A 23801-nucleotide genomic window follows, 5' to 3' on the forward strand; every position below is an offset into this window, starting at 1 on the left:
GTTGGTGGCTTAGTGAGGGAGCTGTGTAGGCTGCCTGTCCTCAGAGACGCTCCTGCCTCACCGTATCCTTCCCTATTCACTGTCACTGCTACTGCTGAGGGGAAACGGAGACCCTTGGCAGAACTCACCTGCACTTTAATTTCTAACTTTCAGTCTCAAAGAAGAGTCCAACCTGTTTCTAGAGCCAACGTTTCCTGTCACGTTCGGGACCTTACACTATCAGGTCCTTTTTCTGTTTTCCCCCTAATTCTTAAGCCCTTTTTAGAAACTATGACCTCTTAGAACTATGAACAAGCAAACAAAAAAGCCAATTAAAACTACATAGAGATCCCATCTCTCCAAGTTACAATAGCTATGTTTAGAAAAAGCTCAAATGTCAGAAAGGATGCTGGGAGAGGGGCCTTGCACACTGCTGGCAGGAGCGTAAATTAGTTCACCCACTGTGGAGATCAGTACGGAAGGCCTTCTCAAAACTAAAATAGTAACTTCCATATGACCCAGCTAGATAACTCCTGGATATGTGCCCAAAAGACTCTAAGTCAACATGCCACAGAGACACTTGTATATCTATGTTTATGTCAGTCACATTCACAAAAGCCAAGTTAGACAATCAGCCTAGGTGCCCAAGAAAAGATGAATAAACAGCGTGGCCTAGCTATACGAGGGAGGTTTTTGTTTGTTTTTAAAGTGTGTATCAGTGTCGTGCCTGAATGTAACATGTGTCTGTGTGAGGATGTCAGAGATCCTTGGAATGAAGTCACAGACAGTTTTGTACGCTAGCTGGGTGCTGGGAGTTGAACCGAGGTCCTCTTAGCTGCTGAGCAGTTCATCTTTCCAGTCTCCACAGTGGAGCTTCAGTCAATCATAAGGAATTATGTTGCTTGTAGGAAGAACTGATGTGCCCGAAGGTAATTTCACATTAAGTAAAATAAAAGCCAGACTCAGAAAGACAAATATTTCATTCCTCTCATTTTGTGAATCCTAGATTTTATGCAGATAAATAAAATCATTTGCGAATCTCTGATAACAAGTGACTCTGGAGGAACAAGGGATGAGTGAGAGGTTGAAGAAAGGTGAGGTATAAGACTGAATGTGGCAGCCGGGCATGGTGGCGCACGCCTTTAATCCCAGTACTCGGGAGGCAGAGGCAGGCGGATTTTTGAGTTTGAGGCCAGCCTGGTCTACAAAGTGAGTTCCAGGACAGCCAGGGATATACAGAGAAACCCTGTCTCAACCCCCCCCCCCCAAAAAAAAAGACTGAATGTGGCTAAGACAAAGGACATATCTACTTGTATGGCAACAACATGAGACCTATCACTGTGCGACAAACATACTCCAAATAAATAAATTAAAAGAACAATGTTTAAGTGTCTACCTTAAAAAGCAAACTAAACCAAACAGAAAGAACATGCTTTCTTCCACTTTAACTCTGTCTGGCTATTCTCCTCTCCTGCTCCTCAGTCCAGCCAAACCTCTCACATCAACATTTGTCCATAGCTCTTTCCCTCTGTAATGTGCATTTCCCTCACAGCCTCTTCACTGAAAAGGCTCTAAAGCATTCCGTGTGACTTCCTGACCAACAAGTCCAAAGGGCACTTTGCATTCCTCATCCTACTTTTCTCTCTGCTGCTTCTCATTAAGGTCACTACCCCTTCCTTCCAAACTTCCGACTTCTCTGACACAGCACTCTCCAGACCAGCCCTCCATTCTTGCTGATCTTCTGAGACACTCCTCTTTTCTCAGTCAGTAATGTGCAGTCTGACACATCTAAAATGTCCACCACTCATATACTGTTTCTTCCCGAGTATCAAGATCTGTGGATCCAAAGAGCAGCCATTTGTTACCCAAGAATGTGCACGCCTATGCACTTTAAATGCTCCATCTCACCTGTCAGGTGGGCACTCTTACTATCTCCTTTGACAGATAAATCTCAGCTAGGGAGAAAGCAGTGTGCCCAATGTCACAGAGCTAATAAGCAGTTCCAAGAGTCAGTCCTGGCAGTCTAATTCCAGACGATGGATTTCACTGTGATGCAGCACTGAGCCATAAGTCATTCTAACACATGTGAAAATCTGAATTTGTCCTCTTGTCTTTATCCCACAGAAAGCAGAACAGAAGCCCAACTCTCCTCCACATCATCACCAGTGAATTAAATGTAAACCTATTTACACAGCAGGATTGGGTTTTCATGCCCTGCTTATGCCTACCCTTGCTTCCCAAAGCTCTTGCTCCCTGCCCTGCAGTCCATCCATCCAAATTAGAGTGGTGGTCCTGTGAACAGGCCTTCTTTTCCTACATGGTTAAACTAGTCTGACCTGGGTTTTCTGACCCTTGCAACTAAAGCAGTAACTAAGTGGGCAGATGGGAGTAGGACTGACTCAGATTTCAAAGTTTCCATGCTTTCCCCAACGACGTGTTAAGAAAAGAGAACAAAACGAAAGTCCTCTCCCATAGCTATCACCTACCCTGATCTAGACCTGGCACCTTCTCCCCAGGAAACCATGTCACCATCGTCACTCCTGCCTGTAAGAAAATAACCGGCCATTCCTGACTTAGTGAGATGCCCCATGCCCACTCCTCCTTCCTACAAAGTCCTCACCTGCACAAAAGAGCATGCCACAGTGCCACTGCGGAGCTGGTTCAGTAGTGTCTCACACACAGCAACATCAGGGACACTGGTCACCCCGTCTGTGATCACAATGATACCTGAGACAGGAAATGAGATAGATAGCCCTGGAGACAATGGCTCCACCAAAGTCACAGGGAGGCCCAACCCACAGTGCCCTGAAGACCTCAGTGTCTGCCCTCCACACACTTTCCAGACTCCTTCCCCTTTCTTCCTGCCTCTCCCCTAGATGCTCCTACACCAGACTTCCCAGATGAGGTCCTTCCAGTCAGGGTCTCTAAGGGTGGACGGCGCTGAATATACAGGGACTCCGCATGAGTAAGGACTTATGGTTTGCAAACAAGAAAACAGGACTTCTTCCCTGGGGCCCACTAGGGACCCACTTGTTTCCCAGGGAAACGTCAGGCTTTGCTAACAACCCTCTACCCCGTCTGAACCCATTTCCCCATATATACCAATATATCTTCTACTGACCTGCACTAGAATTTGAGGGCAGTAACTGCAGCGCCAAGATGCCCTGACGAATCATACTGACCAGCCCAAGATCAGCTGTCACCATGGAGACTCCTACCTTCCGTCCCAAGGACTCCCCTGACTCTGGGGACTGGTCTTCTGCCTGGCCCAAAATTACAGAAGAGAATGGGACAGAGAGTAATGTTGCCCCATCTACAGCCAAAATCAGACTTCCTACAGTCTTTCTCTCCGTCTCTCTTGTCTGGCACAGGACACTGAACCTTGGGTCTTGTATGTACCAGGCACAGTTTGCCATTGAGTCCACACCCAGCCCTCAAACTGCAACTTAGAGCCCGGTACACCCAGGTCAGACAGATGTAGGCCTCAGTGCTCCCAGTTCCCTATACTGCAGCTGAGTTCTGCTGTGTCCTCATGCCCAGCATGTGTTAAGATGCCAAGCCGCAGACAGGAAGAGAGTCAAGCACCAGGTGAAGTATCAGACTCTGCCGAGGCAGCCTCTCCAGAGACATTTCCCCATCAGTGCTCTGAAATATTTCATAATCAGTCAAACACAAGGCCGTCACCACACACTATTTGCGCAGCCACTTTTGACAGTCTCCAAAGTAATGAGGCAGGACACTCCAGCAAGCCAAACAGCTTTAAAAATGCTAAACAGCGATCAAAACTGCCAGTGTTCTTTCAGTTCCAGGACTGGAGAAGTAAAAACGACAAGACAAACAAACAAACAACAAAACCTCACAGGCAAATGCCTTCATTTCTCCCAGCGTGAATCTGGGGTGTAGGGCTTGGATGTGAGCTGTCCCTGTCCAGCAGGGAGCCTGCCTTGACTGTGCATAGCACTCCATCCTTGGTTCACTTAGCCACCTACTCTCAGGTGTCCTCTCAATGGCTTCTGCCCTCTTTTGTTTCCCACTTACCTGGCCCTGGGGCTCATACTGCTGTTGCAGCATGGTGGCCACCTTATCCTCAAAGAGGCAGAGCTGCTCATATACCTGCTGCAGGAATGCCTCCCGCTGGGAAGGGTCCAAAAGGCAGCCTTGCACCAGAACCTGAGAAGAACAAGAGAAAGGTGGCGATGGGGTGGGCAGAGCACTGGACATTATACCTCTCTTCTGCACATTCTCTGTGCTAGCGAGTCTTGACTTCTCATCCAAAAGGTACCTGAAGTTTAATTCCACGCCCAATTTCACCTCCTCTGGGAGTCTCCTGCTGCACCCAACCCAGGAGCACTGCAGCCCTGCTCAGGAGTTTCAGGTCACTACCCACCTTAATCTAGGATCAAGATGTCCCTATGTCTATTCCTCTGGCCTGGGTTCCCTCACCCCTTTCTCTAAGGCAGTGATAGGATTTCCTAGTGCCTTTCATGTTGGAATGCTATCTGTAAGCTTCTCCCCTGCCTGGCAAAGCCTTTCTTATTCCAACTAGTGTTCTTTTCTTCCAAAATGTACTTCACATACCAGCTACTCTAGACCCTTTCTCTGCTTAAGGTCCTTCCTTTACCCTTAGTAGATAACTCACACTCTTCCTTAGAGAGAAAGTTAGCCAGCCACTAGGATCCCCCACTGACCTAGAGGATAGCTACTGCCCACGCCTGTGATGTCACTCTTGAAGGCTGCGCCAGGGGCACACCCATGTACATTTGTCTCTCTTCAAGATTCTTCCTGTCCTTTTTCCCAGGGCGATCTTTCTACTTTGAACCTTTTATGCCTCACTCCTTCTCTGAGGGCCTTTCCTTCTTTAACCACTGAGTCTCCTGCATATGGGCCTGTAGTCCCCACGGTGGCCCTCAGGATCCCTTTTGCTTTCACCCTTCGCTGACCTCCTGCCAAATAACTCCTTCTGTCTCTTGGCTCCCTGTTCTTGACTGGGTAAGGGATTAGGGACGACCATTCTCCAGGTCTCTGAGATGGCAGAGAAGGAGAAATGTCAGAAACTGCAACCACAGAACTATGAGAAGATGCTCCTATTGTTTAGGACAATGGGAGACTGAAATGCATCAGGATAAAACAGTAAGTTCTGACAGCTGGAAGCTGGGGTGCACACCTACAATCCCAGCAGGAAGACAAAGACAAGACGAACAGGAGTTTGGGGCTAGCCCAGGCTACATATTGAGTACTGGGTCACCTTGGGCTGAGGCCTTATTCAAAAGATAACTCCACAAAAAAGGAACTGTCATTAAAAATCCTATTCTGACATAGAACAATCCTCACATTATAAGCCATAGGACATGAGCCATCTACTTGGAATGGACCGATGTTTTCCTGATCTTTTGGATGAAGAAAGGAGGATTAGCCGACTTACTAGACAACAAAGAAACTCTACAAAATGTTAACAATGGCTTTTGGAAGACTGAGGCGGAAGAATTGTAAGTAAGGTCTAAGGTACAGAGTGACCGCAGAGGCAGCATGGCAATCTAGTCAGACTCTATCTCAAAACACAAAGTATAAAAAGAGCTGGGGCTACAGCGCAAGGTTAGAGCACGTGGTCAGCAGGCACGAGGCTGAGGTCAACCCTTAGCACTAAAGAAGAAACAAGCGAGCCAAGCAGAGTGGCACATGCATGTAATCTTAGCATTTAGAAAGCTGAACCAGAGGCAGAAAAGAAGAGTGCCAGGCCAGCCAGGTCTGTTTAGCAAGGTCCTACCTCAAAAAACAAAACAAAACAAAACAAAACAAGTAAAGAATCTGTTTAATGGTGGCTTTGTTTAAAAGATTCCTGTCCCTGGTGGTTTTTGTTTTTTTGTTTTTTTTTTTTTATTGGATGTTCCCTACTGGTGTTCTCACAGTACCTGTGTCAGGACCTGTCAGTGCCCTTAATGTCCTCAGCTGAAATGATCTTCTTTAATCTATGTCTCCTCTCCTAAGCACGTAACCACTCCATCAGGACCGAGATAGAACCTGACTTCTCCGTGCCCCAAGCACTAAGCCTGGGCACGGATGGCAGAGGTCAGGCTCTGGCCAGTGTTTACCAGGAAGAATACTATTTGAGTAGCTATTTAACTGCTACACTCTTCCTGACTTGGTAATGGATTTTTGCAAAGCCAGTCCTCTTTCTGGAGATATAGCCTATAACCACCAGTTTGAGGCTGTGTTGGGAGACACCTGAACCTTGGGCAGAGAGCTGATAGTCCTGTCTTGAGACCTGGCAGGAACCAACTGCTCTGTTATATGTGTCAGACCTCTAGGTGCTAGCTGCTCTTGGCATCTAGCTCTCAAAGAAAAGGCAGACTGTTGAGGCTGGCACCACAGCCATGAGGGACGGTTTCAGTGAGTTTGGGGTGCATAAGCCAGGCAGTGGTGGCACATGCCTTTAATCCCAGCACTTGGGAGGCAGAGGCAGGCAGATTTCTGAGTTCGAGGTCAGCCTGGTCTACAGAGTGAGTTCCAGGACAGCCAGAGAAATCCTGTCTCAAAAAAACCAAAAACCAAAAACCAAAACAGAAAGCAGATATGTAGAAATTGGGTCAATGCTTATCTAAGCCAAAACCAAGTATTTCAGTAACAGACTTGAACATTTTCCAAAAGGAGTACTTTGTGATAGGTTGCACTGCCAGGAGAGAAATCTTTTAATTACGCATGCAGTCAGCATTACACCTGACAGTACATAGGGCCCTCAGAAAATGACCCTTCTCTGTCTTTAACACAAATTATGCTTCTGCCGATTGAAATAGCTCAAATGTCAAAAAAGTATCCTAACAGATTATGTCTTGGACTACGTAGGTCAGGAGTCACCACGACAGACAGCACTTAATGGAGTTGTGTAGGAGTGAGGGTAGGGGTAGGGAAAGAGGTTGGGGAGTGAAAGCAAAGAAGACAGGCAAGGGTCAGACACCGAAGGCATTTGCAGGCTGAGCAGAGAAGCATGTGTCAGCTACCCAGAGGCCTTCTAAGACCTGAGGAGCAAACCCTTATCAAGGGGAGACGCTTGCAGGAGTAAATACGATGCATGCCCAAGAAGCTGGCAGAGGCTTGGCTGGAGTGCAATTGATAAGATTGATAATTTGAGCATTCTTGAGACTCTGGGTGGCTCACGCCTGCAATCCAAGCCTTTGAGAAGCAGAAGCTGTGGGATCAGAAGTTCAAGGTTATCTTTGGCTACACAGCAAACTCAAGGTCACCCTGAGCTCCACGGGACTCTGTAATGAGGGAAAGGAGAAGTAGGATAGGGGAGCAGCAAGATGGCACAGCAGCAAAACTGGGGACAAACAGGGGCGACAGGGTAAGGGCTTTGTGTCACCAGGCTATCAGAGCTCAGTCTGCAGGCCCAAGCCTGGGGAGAAGATGTCCTACCTGGTGGGACTGCAGGCCAATGATGGAGGAATAGGCCTGGATTGTCACGTAGATCTCCGGCTGGAAGTTGATACAGGACCCAGGCACTCGAAACGGCCGAAGCAGCCCACCCAGACAGCGGGACAGAGCATGGAAAACTTCATCAAACAAGATCTCCCCCGTAGAATCATCCTGAGGGGAATGAAGAGAGAGCTCTCACAAGGGTGTCCAAAGCAAAGAACAGAACCAAGCAGGCTTCCAGGGTCAGCAGGACCTCCAACCGTGCCCCGCGGATATGGAAGGGGATCTGTCTTTGGGTGCTCAGCACCCATTTCCAGGTGTGTCTTTTCCCCACAGGCGGAGCTCACTCCCGCGTCTCCCAGCTCTCTCCTTCTCACTCCCAGCCCATCATCGTTGCTACTGCCCTCCAACCACTTACCACAATGCCAGTCGATGGGCTGAGGTCCAGCTCAATAACAAAACGATACTGCCAGGCCAGGAAGGTGACTCGGGTGGAGGGCACAAGAAGAAATGGCCTTGGGACCACGGGTTCATCTGGCTGCCATCCAGGGGGCAGAACACTAAGGACTTCCAACTCCTGCTCGGACTGAAGCTGACGAGATGGAAGAGAAAGAGAGGGTCGTGGGCAGGGGAGATGATGGCTCCGTGGTTCAGAAAGCCTGTGCTCTCAGAAAATCCTCAGAACTGACTAACCTGGACTCACAGGGGCTCACAGAGACTGAACCGACAATCAGGAAGTCTATGGGTCTGAGTTAGGCCCTCTGTATATGTGTTATAGTTGGGTAGTTGTCTTCTGGTGGGACTTCTAAGTGGGGGCAGGGGCTGTCTCTGCCTCTTGTTGCCTGCTTTGGGGATCCTTTTCCTCCTACTGGGTTGCCTCATCCAGCCTTGATATGAGGGGAGGTGCCCAGTCTTATTGTAACTTGCTCTGCAGTGTTTGGTTGATATCCCTGGGAGGCCTGCTCTTCTCAGAAGGAAGAAAGAGGAGGAGTGGATCTGGGTGAGAAGAAGGGAGGGACTAGGAGGAGAGGAAGGAGGGGAAACTGCAACCAAGATGTAATATATGATAAGAATGAATATTTTAAAAATTAAAAAAGAAAGGAGAAAGAAAGAAGGAAGGAGAGAAAGCAAGCAAGAAAGCAAGCAAGCAAGCAAGCAATCTTGAGCTCTCAAAGAGGACCCGGAGTCAGGAGGCTCACGACCACCTTTAACTCCAGCTTCAGGGCATCCAATGCCCTCTTCTGACCTCAACAGACACCTACACACATGGGATAGACACTCACAGACACCTACACACATGTGACAGACACTCACAAACCCCTACACACATGTGATAGACACTTATAGACACCTACACACATGGGATAGATACTCACAGACACCTACACACATGGGATAGACACTCACAGACACCTACACACATGGGACAGACACTCACAGACACCTACACACATGTGACAGACACTCACAGACACCTACACACACATGACAGACACTCACAGACACCTACACACATGGGATAGACACTCACAGACACCTACACACATGCGACAGACACTCACAGACACCTACACACACATGACAGACACTCACAGACACCTACACACATGGGATAGACACTCACAGACACCTACACACACATGACAGACACTCACAGACACCTACACACATGTAATACACTCAGACACCTACACACATGTGACAGACACTCACAGACACCTACACACATGTAATATACTCAGACACCTACACACATGTGACAGACACCCACAGACACCTACACACATGGGATAGACACTCACAGACACCTACACACATGTGATAGACACTCACAGACACCTACACACATGGGATAGACACTTATAGACACCTACACACATGGGATAGACACTCACAGACACCTACACACATGGGATAGACACTCACAGACACCTACACACATGCGACAGACACTCACAGACACCTACACACACATGACAGACACTCACAGACACCTACACACATGGGATAGACACTCACAGACACCTACACACACATGACAGACACTCACAGACACCTACACACATGTAATACACTCAGACACCTACACACATGTGACAGACACTCACAGACACCTACACACATGTAATATACTCAGACACCTACACACATGTGACAGACACCCACAGACACCTACACACATGGGATAGACACTCACAGACACCTACACACATGTGACAGACACTCACAGACACCTACACACATGGGACAGACACCCACAGACACCTACACACATGGGATAGACACTCACAGACACCTACACACATGGGATAGACACTCACAGACACCTACACACATGTGATAGACACTCACAGACACCTACACACATGGGATAGACACTCACAGACACATTAAGAAAAAGTTAAAAAAAGAAGAGTGAGCAGAGTTCTCTTTCTTCGCTGAATCCCAATTTGGCCAAGTAGTAGCTGTGACTGCAGAAAAAGCACTTAAATTCTTTAAGTCTCATTATCCTCATCTGTAAAATGAACACAATCTCAATAGTTACCCAAAGTGCTGCTGTGCGGCCCGAGGGGATCCTGCATACAAAGTGCTCCCTAGAACTGCCTTCTACATCCAACCCTCCACAGGCTTCGTTTTCAATCAACGAACCACACATCCTCTGCCTCACTAGCTAGAAAAAGAATGAACAAGGACTGGAGGGATGGCTGAATGGTTAAGGGCACATAACGCTCTTCCTGAGGACCCGAGTTCGATTCCCAGCACCCATATCAGGCAACTTACAATTGCCTATAACCCCAGCAGCACATTTTTTGCACATATGCCCGTTCTACTTCCACACACCTACCCACCCACCCATATACACACAATTAAGATAATAAAAAATGATAGTAATAAAAAGAATGAACAAACTTCCCTTAAGGAAACACTGCAGGCAAAACCATTGCCCCTCCCAGCCTTAACAGCCTTATAAGAGAGGTCCTACTGGGCCAGGCCCTCACTTCCCACCAGCCACCAGGACGTACCAGGAGCTCTTGGGGCGTGGCCTGAACAGTTTGATGCAGGTGATTAAGGAACCAAGCCAGGCGAACATTTCGGGAGATTCGGTAATCTTTCTTCATTAACAGAAACACCTGTCCAGCTTCTTCGACCTGGAAGAAAAAGAAAAGCTGTCCTCAAGTTCCCAGTATATACACATCCCATGCAAGTGAGCTGCCCAAGGAACCCAGAGTGAGGGGAAGACAGCAGAGATGAAGTCTACCCTTGCTATTACGTAAAGTGTCCCCACACAGACACCATGTAGAGGAAGGGAACTAACTTACCTTCTTCTTCTTCTTTTTGTTTTTTTTTAATTTATTTATTTTATGTATGTGAGTTCATTGTAGCTGTCTTCAGACACACCAAAAGAGGGCATCAGATCCCATTATAAATGGTTGTGAGCCACCATGTGGTTGCTGGGAACTGAACTCAGAGCCTCTGGAAGAGCAGCCAGTGCTCTTAATTGCTGAGCCATCTCTCCAGCCCGGGGAACTTACAATCTTGCAGCACGTTTCCACAAACACTATGTGAGTTTCTCCTGCAAACCACAAGCTCCCGAAGGCAGGAGAGCTGCTTTATCCGGGCTTTGTGCCCTTGTGCTTGGTAAATTGACTCATATGAGACCCCGTAAGTCTCCAGTTTGCTACATGAGCATTTTTCCAGTTACTGCCTCAGCCTTGCCCACAGCAGACACTGAAAAAACCTTCACTGAGTAAATGAGGGAATGAGGCCTCCTAGGTGGGATCTCAGATCCAGCTCCTGAGAGGCACAGTCCCCACTCACACACCTAGCAATGTCGGCAGCAGCCTTACTTTCCACTATACAAACCCCTGCCAACTTGTGACTTGTGACATATCCTCTGACAATAAAGGAAAAAGTCTGTCATTTCGTCAATGTGGTAAATCTTAACAGGCTTTGCGACTTGGTCAGCAGTCTTTTTGATCCCCCTCCCCGCCCCCAGATTTTTCCATCCCCCCCCCCAAACAGACCAACTTGCCTACTACCATTCACAAAAACTGAATAATCACCCTAGTTATTGTATCATTACAAACTGAATAAGCATGCTAACAGCTAAGGATGTGGTTTTAGGACAGCAAGACACAAAGTAACCTGATCCTGTCTAAGGTCTTAGAAGGATGGGAGGAAGGTCCATCAGAGCTTGCTGCTGGACGTCCCAGATGGAGGACAGACATCGGCTACTTAAGTACTGAAAGTGCACTGGAGCATTGAGCTGCACAATGCACGGCTTCCACTTCTCTACCTTTTTTTTGCTTTCAAAGCTGTTTTGGATGACCGCTTTTTCCAAGGCCCAGTTGAAGTCTGGTTCACCTGTCAGTTCTTATGGAATCCATCTTGAACCCAGGAATGTTGGTCTAGCCTTCTCGGAAAATTCCCGTTTATCTGATTGCTTGATGGGACCATTTCCAAAACCTCCTAAGCTTTTTTACATTTCAGATGTACTTCACCAGAACCAGAAGGCTGGCTTAATATAATTTAAGCAGGTAGAATGTTTTGCAAAGTGGGATCTGAGCGCCAGCTGCATCAGAATCACCTGAGCCGTTTATTAAAATGCATTATTTGATTCCTGGGTACAATCAGAGACCAACTGAATTCAGAGCTGACAGAGCTCAAGAATCTCCATTTTAACTAGCTCCCCTGGGGATTTTTCCGTATGACTGATTGAGACATTTTTTAATTCAGTTGTGTTTCATAGCATTCACCTCCACATGGAGCTTCAATCCTGACTTCCCTTGAGTCTGATGTGCCTGCCTTTTGAAGCAGTCTGATAAACAAGACAAAGCCAGGCTCTTGGAGTCAAGAGACCTGGATTCTGATGTGTTCTAGTACATGCTAAGTATGTGATCTTGCAGGTTACCCAACTGTCATCTAGGCTTTATTGTAATAGCAAGATAAGGAGATCTTTGCAGGGATACTGACATTAAAGGGGGGAGGGGAGTACAATGGTGTCGGAAGGCTATCACTGATTACGATCGTCGCTGAGGCCCACATACACCGATGCCAAGCTGGATAGTGATGCCAGGCACTGTGTTGCCACTCCCACCCACCCACCAGAGTTTCTTCCTGCTTCTTTAAGACTAAAGACCAAATTATTCTCTTGAGCTTTTTCTAAACCATGTGCTTTCTTCCCACAAAATAACGTCGATACCTCTGCCTCCTAACTATCCGAAGCCTGCCAGCATGATAAACCTTAACCTCTGGCATAACTGCGAGCTGAGCCTTCTCTTTCCCAGTCTCAGCCCCATCACCCACCACTATGGTAAAAGCAGGCCCTTCAGTGTTAAAGGCACCTTGGGGCAAATACTGGCTCTGCATGTTTCTCCATTCCTGAACAGGGAAAGCAAGAATGACAATTTCCTGAGGATTCTACCTGTGTTAGATACTTAGAGAACTTAAACTTCCTGGATCCCACCCATTTGTGGAAGGAGGTTAAATGCCCCACTAAATGTGACACTTCACTTACGCCTCTGCAACACCTATTATAATCCAATGTTCATTTAGTCCCCACAGCTAAGGAGTCTCTGTTTTACCCTCTGCATCCACCCTAACCCTCAGCACAATTCTGGTTGCAGAACAGCACTTGCTTCTTCCTCTCTTTTGGGAGCCTAGCCTCTCTAAACATCACCCTTTCTTCTTGGTATTCTGTTTCTACCCTATTCACTCATAGGGTTTTCATGTGTGTAGTTTATCACATCCTCCCCATACACGGGTGTGTGTACTCATACATTATACATATATAAGATCACACCCGTGTCAGAGTGCACGTGTGCAGGTCAGAGGACAACTTGTAGCTGTAGAGCGAGCTCACCTACCTGGGAGTTCTAGCCCCAATACTAGCTGCACAACTATGCTTCTTTTAATAGTGGCACCTCAGTTTCCTGAAAAGAGGGATGATAATGGTGTTTGCCTTATAGGGTTGAAAGAACTGGTAACAGTAAAGAGCTCAGAATTGTGGCTGGCATACAGTAAGAATTCGACAAGTAGCCATTGCTATTTGTATCGTTACGCACATGCATCAACCTTCCCTCCTACAAGGCTATCCCTCTGGGGTCCTGGACACGCTAGCCAAATTTGGTACCTCCTCGGATCCGCTCGTTCAGTTGGAAGGAGTAGTCCTAAGGTATCTTTGCATGGCATGACACCTCACCTGCTCTGACTTCAGTTGTCTGCTCTGTACATGACAATAAATACTGCCAGATTCCCTGCTGGAGTCTGAATGTCAAAACATACATATAGGGTTCTTTGCATCTAGGGGGTGGGGGGTGGGGTGGGGGGGCGGGTGCCTCGTCTGCCTTTTCTGCCTTAACTTGTGATCCCCAAGCCACATCACAGAACAAATACTTTTATAAAGAAGGAAGCAGGGTCTGTCCTAAGTTAAGACTGGCCAGAGGGTTGTAGGGCTTTGCCAAGAGCACGAACGCTAGAGCGAAATCAACTCATGCTATTGATTGCATTCCAATAGATGAGATACAAAAAACCCCGCAAAGTCGGTCAGCTTCGGCGTGGCACAATGAAAATCCCAACTAATAACCAAAACACGAGTTTTTATCAGCATCACTATCGCTAACAAGTCTGTGGATGGGCGACGAAGATCAGGATGGCATCTGAGTAAACAAAACAGCAACGGCCTCCTTGAGGCTCCGGAGGGTGAAGGCTGCCACACGCCCGCCCTCGGGCCTCGGCCCCGCGCCCGCCCATCCCTCACCTCTGGCTCGGGGCGCTCCGAGGCCATCACACAGCCCTCCCGCGCCGGCCCGGGCCAGGGAGGTTGCTCCACTCCTGACCTCTGACCCGGCTAGTTCTGTACCGGGCAGGAACCGGAAGTTGTTGGGATGGTCCCGTTTTGAGTTTTCTGATTGGTGAGCGCAGCAAGCCGTGCGAGAAACCGGAAAGGGAAGTGGTTGCGCCCGCCGGGCCGCGGCAATGCAGGTGAGAAGCGGGTTGGGCCTTATAGCCGCTGGCGGGAGGGTGATTGGGCTGAGGACACCGGGGAGTTGGGGCTGTGAGCGGAGGGCAGAGGAAAGGCAGCGGAGCCAGAGAGAGCGAGGCCAGCTGCGGGAGGCGCGGGCATCGAGCCCGCTGATGTGAGAAGGTCGGAGGCCCGGGGAGGAAAGGCGGACTTGATTGAGCGTGGAAAAGGATCGTGGTGGCATTTGGGAAGGCTCGGGAAAGTAGTGGGCTGCCGCACGCCTCGATCTAGGCTGTTGGACACAGGCGTCATAAGGCTTCAGAAGGCTAAAGGGATCGTGGGCCTCCAAGGATGAAAACTAAGCTGTTTGTAATTCGAGGCTGTGGGTGGAACCCGGTGTCCAACCCCCTCAGTCACATAGTCAGGTTTGCAAATCAGCTTTGCATCATTCTTCCCGGCTTGTACCTCGTTGCTAAGGGCGGAGAAGTGGGGTAAATAGTCCTCAGATAGTCAAACGGAAACCCTCTGCCGCCTCAGCGTTTAAAATTGTCTAACACTCAGAAACAATGTGCAGGTTTCCTCGCCTTTGTCTTTCATTACTCTTTCATTACTCACTTGGCTTGTTGCATCTGATAAACCTACACTGTTTATGGGTCACCCGAATTATGAAAGAGACACGGGAATATTGGCACAAAGATGCACGTTGACTTTCCAAAGCACCAAATGCTATGGATAAACGGCCAGTTGGGGGACCGGGAAGGGGATTGCAGAGCTGGTATTCAGAGAAAACCTTACAGAGAGGCAACGTGTGAGATTGTCCAGATTGTGTGGTTGACAGTAGCTACACTCACAAGAGGATGACCAGAGGCACCCATGATATAATGAACTTCGGGAATTATTTAGGCTGTGTGTGCAGATAGCACCCCTGTTATCATGGCAAACCTTTCTGAGGTGAACTGAACTTCCTGAAAAAAACAAAACAAAACTGTGTCAATGCCAACACCACAGAGTGACACGAGGGATTCTCATCCACCCAAGGAAAGCAGCGCAGTGACAATAAGCAGTCGTGAGGTAGGCAGGCCACATCTATTTTCCAGAAGAGGAACTGACAAAGAAGAGTGTGCAGAAACCTGAGCACGTTCCTATTAACCCTACTGCAAATCTAAGAGAATGTTGTCTACTGGGAGAGGCAGTGTTTGAGAGCTGGGAGGAGGAGAGCATGGAATTAAAAAGGTGCAAGGCTAAGTGAGTTCGAAGCCAGTTTTGTTACAAAGACAAATCATGAGGTTTCAAGCCAAAGAGAATTAGGTCTGGTGCAATGACCTTCTTGAAGGACCACAGTGTAGGAGGGTTATAGAGGAATCAGTTAGTAGGAGGACTTCAGGCCAGGTGAACAGGTTGAAAGGTCTAAGGGTTGATGCTATCTGTAACCCAAATACCAAGATAGAAAACAATTTAGCTTTTCTGAATGTGTCACGCTCACTTGTATCTGAGTAACCAAACACACTGTTGATGCAGAGGGAGGAGAAGCAGCTTGAGGCATCATTAGATGCCCTGCTGAATCAAGTGGCCGATCTGAAGAATTCACTGGGGAGTTTCATTTACAAGTTGGAAAACGAGTATGACCGGCTGACCTGGTAAGGATTGCCAGGACAAGCTGGGGAGGGATCCATGGGTGGTGGGGCCAAGCCCCCTGGCTGACAGGACATCTCCAGCGATGTACCCATTTATCAACTTGCAAATATCCTTTTTGATTTGGAAAGAACTAGGTTGCCCAACATTGACAAGTTTAGTTTGGCTTAAAGCCTCCATGGCAAGGAAGTAGAAAAATGTCCAGTTTCCCAACCTAGGCTGTTTCTAGGTTTTAATTCTTACGCTTTGGCTTCCTTAGTGAGGAGGCATTTCCTCAGTGGAAGACCATTATAGCTCCATTTATGGTGGCTCTCCTTCCACACATGAGGCTGGATCTGAGATCCAGCCTTCTGGAATGATAGAGTCTGTTACTACATTAGGGAGGAGGCTTTACAGACTTACTACAGTGTAACCACAGCCCCTGTTTCCACTGCTCCCAAACCCAGTCAAACAGTGGGTTGCCTTTTTTCTGTATCTATGTCAAAAATTGAAAGTGTGTTCCTCTTTCCCAATTCCATCTCTACTAGCAAATCTGGTTCTTGCCTATGCCAGACACAGGGCTGCGAGTCTTCGGGGTGAGTCTGAGTGTTGCAGCATTAGGACTTTTAGAGGTTACTTTGTAGGGAGAAGTAACTCTGGTGACTTCTCGCCACCTCCAGGCCCTCTGTCCTGGACAGCTTTGCATTGCTTTCTGGACAGTTGAACACTCTGAACAAGGTCTTAAAGCATGAGAAGACGCCACTGTTCCGAAACCAGGTCATCATCCCTCTGGTGCTGTCCCCAGACCGAGACGAAGACCTCATGGTAAGACACACAGTATCTTGTTGACTGGATCCTCTGTGTGGCCATGAAAGGTGAGGGCTGCCGTCTGGAAGACTTGTTTTTATCCTTCTGGGGTCAGGAGAGTCCCCCTTAAAGAATGAAGTGAAAATCAGGGCCTATCTCACCAAGTCCACGACCTTCCTTTTCCAACATCTATGTCAGGCAAAAAGAAAAAAGTCTGTCCTGCTTGCCTGTGACTTTGCTGCAGTCTTTAAAATGTGGGGTTGAGAATTTAGCTCAGTGGTAGAACAGACACAAAGTCCTGGGTCCCCAGAATAGGGGTGGAGGTAGAGATTCACAAAAGACCAAAACAAAACAGCAAAAAAAGACAATTTCAGTGTGGTAGTGGAGGGTGGGATTTAGCTCACCCTAGTTCTGATGGAGTGAGTGAGTGAAAAGAGAGTGTCACAGAAAGCTATCCCTACCTCCGGTTGTGTTGTCTCTGGAAATGCGTTTTCTGATGGAAGGGAAGTGGGGTTAGAACTGGCCTACTTGGATAGCACAATAGGATGAATCCAATCTATATTACAGCGTCAAACTGAAGGACGAGTGCCTGTTTTCAGCCATGAGGTCGTTCCTGACCACTTGAGAACCAAGCCTGACCCTGAAGTTGAAGAGCAGGAGAAGCAGCTGACAACAGATGCTGCCAGAATTGGTGCTGATGCAGCTCAGGTTGGACTGAGTCACTGGCCTGCTACCTCATCCTCATCCTTCATAAGCAAGACTTTACCAAGGCTGTGTAGGGGTGTGGGGTTGCTCACAGCTAGGCTGCCTGTGGAAGAGCACAACGAAGATGCTTCCCTGAATCATTGCTAATCACTAATCAATTCATGTGTGTTACAGAAGCAGATCCAGAGCTTGAATAAAATGTGCTCAAACCTTTTAGAGAAAATCAGCAAAGAAGAACGAGAATCAGAGAGCGGAGGTAAGGAGGGATGTGGCAGCACAGAGCGAGAGCTGTGTAAGATCACAGCACAGAGGGAGAGCTGTGTAAGATCACTAAATAGCAATGGCCTGCCCAATTGTGAAGTAAGGACATAAGAATGAACTGCTGGGGCTGGAGAGATGGCTCAGTGGGCAGAGGTGCCTGTTGCCAGGTCTGGCCTAAGTTTGATCCCTGGGACGGACCTACATGGTGGAGGGGGAAAGCCAACAAGTTGTCCTCTGACCACCAACACAAAATTAGAAGTTACTTTAAAAAAGAAGAGTCGGCTCCCCTCCTGAGCAGAGGCAGCCACCCTCTCCTGTCTTTCCCAGTAAATCTCTAGTGTGGGGTTTGTTGTGCCCTGTGACTTCGTAGTGGTCCTTGGCTCCTGAGCAGGAGGACACCTTTCCTCTCAGGACCAGAACACATTGGTGCCATGACTTGTGTAGGCTCTCATGGTGCCTGTGCTTCCCCTTGGGGTCTGAGCCACGCTGGGGGACATGGGAGCAGGGTGGGGGAGAAGAATGAACCGGTGAGAAAGGGATTTGTCTCCTGTTAGTAGTTCATCTTTACGACTATCCTTAAAGCACATAGAAGAAATAGACAAAGTAAAAGTTTAAGGCCGGGCGTGGTGGCGCACGCCTTTAATCCCAGCACTTGGGAGGCAGAGGCAGGTGGATTTCTGAGTTCGAGGTCAGTCTGGTCTACAAAGTGAGTTCCAGGACAGCCAGGGCTAAAGTGTTTAAGATAGGTTTGGGGACTTTTAGCTCTTTGATGGGGCTAGGGGGATTCTAGATATTGCTGCAGTCATAATTATAATGGGTTTAGTCCAGAGCTGGACACATACCTGAGGGCTCTTGCTTTTTTTTTTTTTTTTACAGGTCTCCGGCCAAACAAGCAGACTTTCAACCCTGGAGACACCAATGCCTTAGTAGCAGCCGTTGCCTTTGGGAAGGGGCTATCTAATTGGCGACCTTCAGGTAGCAGTGGTCCTGGGCAACCCGGTCAGCCAGGAGCTGGTACAATCCTTGCAGGGGCCTCAGGATTACCGCAGGTTCAGATGCCAGGTGCTCCAAACCAGCAGCAGCCAATGCTCAGTGGAGTTCAGATGGCTCAGGCAGGTCAACCAGGTAAGGTGACATGGACTGAGTGCACAGGAGTGTGGGAATGAGCTAGATCATCTAAGCCTCCTTCATCTGCACCCTCCCCTTAGACCTGGAGATTTGCCTCCTTTGCTTTGTCACCTCGAAAACAGTTGAAAGCTCTGCAACATGTACCAGTGCGTGATGAAGGACCCTGAGTAGCAGCAGCTGGTGTGGCTGTTTACGTCCATCGCAGACTTTGCCTCACCTGTCCTGTTGATTCTGGGTGTCAGTGTGTTAGAGAAATGAGAGGCCAGCCCTTAGTCAAGACCGTTCGGTAGATAATCGCAGATTAACAAGCTGGCAGTTCTGCGGACCTTCATGGGTCCTTCCCCGCACCCTGGCCCTAGCTCCCTGCCCTCTCTCACGCTCGTTTTTATTTCCTGTGAGAGCAGTCTGGTGGGGTTCATGGAAGCAGTTCATGCGGGTAGGCTGTCTAGGGAGAAGTACATCTGAAACAACTGAGAACACAGTACCTCTGCCCTGAAACAACTGAGAACACAGTACCTCTGCCCTGAAACAACTGAGAACATAGTACTCCTTCCCTGGGACCTTAAACGGGGGCCACACGGCTTACCTGTCCTTTCTGGAAGTAGATGAGCAGAAAGAAGACCATCCTAGGGGAGAAGGCTGTTCAGACCCCTCCTCTTTTCTTTCAAATCGTCCCCTTTCCCTAGCTGTCTTCAGTCAGGGAAGCAGGAAGAACTGCAGCCTGTAGTAATCTCTGTCATCCAGAGTCAGAGGCCACAGAGGCTCTGAGATAGACTGAAAGGCTGCATTTCTGATTTATTGTGAAAGTTCACCTTGCTTCAGATCTCTCTTTCTGTTATTTTTAGGGAAAATGCCAAGTGGAATAAAAACCAACATCAAGTCAGCTTCAATGCATCCGTACCAGCGGTGAGTGTGGACGGCAGCCTCCACTCTCAGGTGATCTGTGCTGAGTTGAGCAATGACATGATTTTTTGCTCAAGGCTTATTTAGATGGGGACAATAAAAAGAACACAGGCTTTCAGCAAGAGACAGATCTCAGCTCCACTGTGAATAGCCATTCGAACTTGGGAAAGTGACCTAATATTTCTGAGCCTGTGTTCTCATTTGTAGATGGTGATAATACCTACCTCGTAGGGTTGTTGTGAGGATTAAAATGAGAAAATGAATGTAAAACACTTAGCATGGTGTATGCAATTCTGGGTCTTGAATAAATGATAGTTTCCTACCTTTCAACCCTGCCATTCCTTGTCCTATATGCAGAACTTATTGTGATTTGGTTCATCTCCATGACACCAGTGAGCCAATGGGCCCAGGATCAAGTTATCCATGGTGGCCTGTATGTGTTGGGGGCATACTGTCTCTGCAGGCCCTCCTGCCCAAGTACGGCCTGCTGGCCCTAAAAGCTACAGGTGAGGAGGTTTCTGGAGGACACTGGCCACTTCCAGGTGTGATGAGACCAGCTCAGCATTTCCCTGGGAAATAGGTAAACATGCCCATCTTTTAGCCTCCTGTGCTGCTAAAGATGCCCAGGGTCCAGCAGGTGGAAGAGCTCTTAAGAGGGACTCTGGCAGGCAACAGCACGGAGAATACTGTCTTCCTCCGTGGAGGGCAGTTGTGTTTTATAGTGCCGTGGGTTGGGGTTCATTTGTCTGCACAGTGACGACTCCCTGTCTCTGTCCTCTTCCATCTCACTGAACGTGTGGCTCAGATAAGATCTGGATTGAAAGTGGGAAGGGCAGCAGCTCCATTCATATTGCCTGCTTTTGTAGAGTTGACGAACAGTGGAGTTTTGGACAGCCAGGCCTGTTGCCTTTCTCAGCGTTCTTTTCTGGGCAAGGGCAGAGATTGAGTCAGCAGAATTGGGCCAAAGGGTTTCTTTGTTTAATAAAGATATTTAAATTATGTTCCCTGGCTCAGGGTTGTCTGACTAAAGTTTATGAGCTATCTACCAGGCAGTTCTAATTTGTTTTCCTTAAAGTAGTCCCTTATCTTTAATTTTCTTTAAAAACCCTAAGACTTCCAGCTGCACCGTTTGTATTCTCTTGTGTTACACACTAGGGCTTTGGCCTTTGGTCTGTCTGACAGCATTCTACCAGGCTGTGGCAGCAAAGGCCTGGAAAAGTGGTCCTCTGGTGCTGGTCTGTGAAGATGTGAATGGTGTTGACAGCTAATTGACCACAGCACAGCACACCAGGGGAGTCCTGCCCTGTGCTCTGAAGCAATGCCAAACCTTTCCCCCACTTGAATAGGCTGGCCCATCAGCCCATCCAGGTGTTTGTTTCCACATCTCGTCCCTTCCCACTAAATGTCAACGCTACCTGGGGTATTGAGTAGAGCTCTAGCTGGGCTTTTCAGACTCTCGGTATCTTCAGGTGACTTCTCTTCTTTACTCCACCTGTTACCAATCCCAAGAGTCTTTGCTGTCCCAGCTGAACTGACTTCATTCCCACCATACTATTGAAATGGGCTCCCTGTCCTCCAAGAACAGGAATATCTTCCTTCCGCAGGAGGAGCACATTCAGGCCCTCACCTACATGGCATGCCCTTAAGCAAACCCTCAGTGGTGGGTGGCACCCACACCTCTCAGTTGCTCTGGTAGCTGTCATTTCCACCACCCCCTCCCTTTAGAACTTTAGCATACAAATCTGTCGCCTCCCACTTGGGGGCTCATGTACCAGTTTGCCCACAATGGAAAAGCGTATCTGGAACCCCTACTATACTTGGAGTATGTGGAGGTGCCTGTGAAAAACGAGAGCTGCTTACTTGCGCAGATTGGGGTTTGTAAAAAGATGACTTGCACTCTCCAGCATTCCTGTCTCTGACAGTCTTCTGCTTAGGGACTGTACTTTCTACTGCACTGGGGTCCCTTAGATGGACAGAGGTCTTTCCCATTGTCTCCCAGGCTTGTTTCTGGGGTGGAGAAAGCAGCAAGTGTGAACCTTCGAGTGCTTCCCACAGGGGTTCATCCCACTGAAGGTGGAAGCTTATGGAATCAATGTCAAGTCCCACAGAGGTTGCCCAAGACTTCTTCCCTCTAGTGCTGTCCTGAGGCTGGGATTCAGTCATTACTGATTGCCCTGGTCACCTTGTTCTTTTTCTTCTTCCAGTGTGAATTGCTGGCCTACTTAGCTGGCTCACGACACTCAACTGTACCTTTGGGGAGCAACAGCTAAGATAGGTAGGTTGTACCCAGATGTTCCTTGTGGCTCTCTGGCGTGCCAGCATTGGGTACAGGCTAGAGAGGCTGTGATTGCTTGCCCACCTCTTACCCTGCTGCTAAAAGGAAGAAGCTGAACTCTGTAGGAATGCCCCAATGTGAGGCCGAGCCCGTTCCCCACCCCTACACACCTCCCCCAAGCAGCTGGAAACAACCTCCCCCTTTGTCTGAGTTTCTTGTACAGAATAATCCTCCTTCTGGACAATGTATTCTCTGTGTCCTGTGGACACAGGAGCCGTGTGAGCTGATCCCAGCGCTAGGCAGGACGGGGGCTGAATCCTCCAAACGCCCACCCTGGTCAGCTCCGGATGAATGTCCAGTGCAGCTACTAAGGGTTGGACATTTTTTTCCAATGTGCTCCAGATCTGAGTGGCAGGAGAGCCTTTTGTGGTTTAGCCCTGGCCAGTTGTATGAGCAGGAAGCAGGAGTTGTGTTTCCTCTTCTGGCCTGCCCTGTGCGCTTAAGCACCAGCTTGCAGAAGTTTGATGTGACTCTTTCCTCAAAGTTGAGAGTGGATGGGTCGAGTGCTTGGAAAGTGGTAGGAGCGGGAAGTGACTTGTGTGGCAGGCCATGGTGCTCCATCCTGTCACATGGACATCAACCTGCACTCTACTCCACCGGACAAACTTATCTCATTAGCAATCTGTTCCTGACTCGAGTGTGTCACTGAGGCAGAGCCCGGGTTCCTCTAACAGGGTCTCTTGTTAAGAGTCATCTGCTGCCGAGTGTGGTGGCGCACGCCTTTAATCCCAGCACTTGGGAGGCAGAGGCAGGCGGATTTCTGAGTTCGAGGCCAGCCTGGTCTACAGAGTGAGTTCCAGGACAGCCAGGGCAACACAGAGAAACCCTGTCTTGAAAAACCAAAAAAAAAAAAAAAAAGTCACCTGCCTTCAGAATATGACTTGGGTACATACGCTTCCCAGGAGGCAGGTGTGGACCACGGCTGTTGAGTTCCTCGGGCCTCCCTTACATCACATCCGAATGACCCCAGTGATCTTTCTACTGGAGAGTCTGACGTTAAGTCTCTCCAGCCCACTTGTACAGGTTTTCTCTCCTGTTTGCTTTTCTTTACTGCAAAGCTCTACTACATGTATAGGGTAGGTTTCCTAAATACCTGAAACCCCTAACAGCTCCTCTTAGCCTCCTCCCACGGCATGAGCTTTCATATGGACCATGTCCCTGGCACTGTGTGGTACTTGTATAATTCTGCTATTTCCTGCCTATTTGGCCCATAGTTCCATAGGTTCTGGATGTTCAGACCCAGTCATTCTTCCTGACATACCTGTGTTCTAGCTTTCCCGGGATGAATCTAGGCTGGGCACACGGAAGCATCTTAAACTACACCCCCCACCTCCACGGTGTGATAGTAACTTTACATACTGAACCAAGTACAAAGCACCCTGGGTGACTCCCCTTTCTACTTCCTCCCTCTCTACCACCACTCTTGCTCTCCCCATAAGTCGCTGGTTTCTGGTCCTTCAGATTGCTGTGTTTGGCTCACCCTCCTCAGCATGGAGGCCATCTTTTAGTCTTTATGCTAATTTCTCTGGAGTACACCTGTCTTCATAGCCTGGTTAATGATGTTTTAAGAGTCTTGCATGGTAGGAACCTTTCTTGGCTCTTCCGCCCTTTCTCTGGCTCTGTTCTTATGTTAACCTCTCTGTAGCACTCAGCAACACTAACCATCTCTGTCAAGTCTCTTTCCCTGCAGTGGCTTCT

At 48.4% G+C, this 23801-nt stretch overlaps 2 protein-coding genes across 9 annotated transcripts in view; one reads left to right on the plus strand and one right to left on the minus strand.

The window, feature by feature from the left end:
- Szt2 (SZT2 subunit of KICSTOR complex) overlaps window positions 1-14273 on the minus strand; it is a 46547-nt gene extending 32274 nt beyond the window's left edge. For 2 of the 3 annotated variants that reach the window (XR_867847.3, XR_003954918.1), the window contains exons 1-7: window positions 14150-14273; window positions 10413-10538; window positions 7808-7981; window positions 7390-7560; window positions 4018-4149; window positions 3101-3242; window positions 2600-2706 (exon numbers count right to left, since the gene is read on the minus strand). Coding sequence is in view for 1 of the 3 variants with exons in the window: in NM_198170.4 (NP_937813.3) it covers window positions 2600-2706; window positions 3101-3242; window positions 4018-4149; window positions 7390-7560; window positions 7808-7981; window positions 10413-10538; window positions 14150-14176 (879 nt within the window). In the remaining 2 variants the exon portion in view is untranslated. The remainder of the gene's footprint in view (window positions 1-2599; window positions 2707-3100; window positions 3243-4017; window positions 4150-7389; window positions 7561-7807; window positions 7982-10412; window positions 10539-14149) is intronic. The other variant, NM_198170.4, reaches the window with a different exon arrangement.
- Med8 (mediator complex subunit 8) lies at window positions 14269-20811 on the plus strand. 6 transcript variants are annotated; one of them, XM_006503491.4, is made up of 8 exons: window positions 14269-14373; window positions 15872-15990; window positions 16513-16560; window positions 16645-16789; window positions 17339-17479; window positions 17651-17732; window positions 18614-18862; window positions 19711-20767. In XM_006503491.4, exons 1-8 carry the CDS (start codon window positions 14368-14370, stop codon window positions 19773-19775), a joined length of 855 nt encoding a protein of 284 aa, XP_006503554.1. In that variant the 5' UTR covers window positions 14269-14367; the 3' UTR covers window positions 19776-20767. The 6 variants fall into 6 exon arrangements, with proteins under 6 accessions (XP_006503554.1, NP_776067.1, NP_064384.2 ...); NM_173719.3 differs by having other exon boundaries at window positions 14324-14373; window positions 18614-18712; window positions 19711-20811; NM_020000.3 differs by lacking the exon at window positions 16513-16560 and having other exon boundaries at window positions 14324-14373; window positions 19711-20811.
- The last annotated feature ends 2990 nt before the right edge of the window (window positions 20812-23801 follow it).

This window comes from Mus musculus, chromosome 4 (genome assembly GCF_000001635.26).
Source record: "Mus musculus strain C57BL/6J chromosome 4, GRCm38.p6 C57BL/6J".
In the NCBI taxonomy this organism is placed as follows: Eukaryota; Metazoa; Chordata; class Mammalia; order Rodentia; family Muridae; genus Mus; species Mus musculus.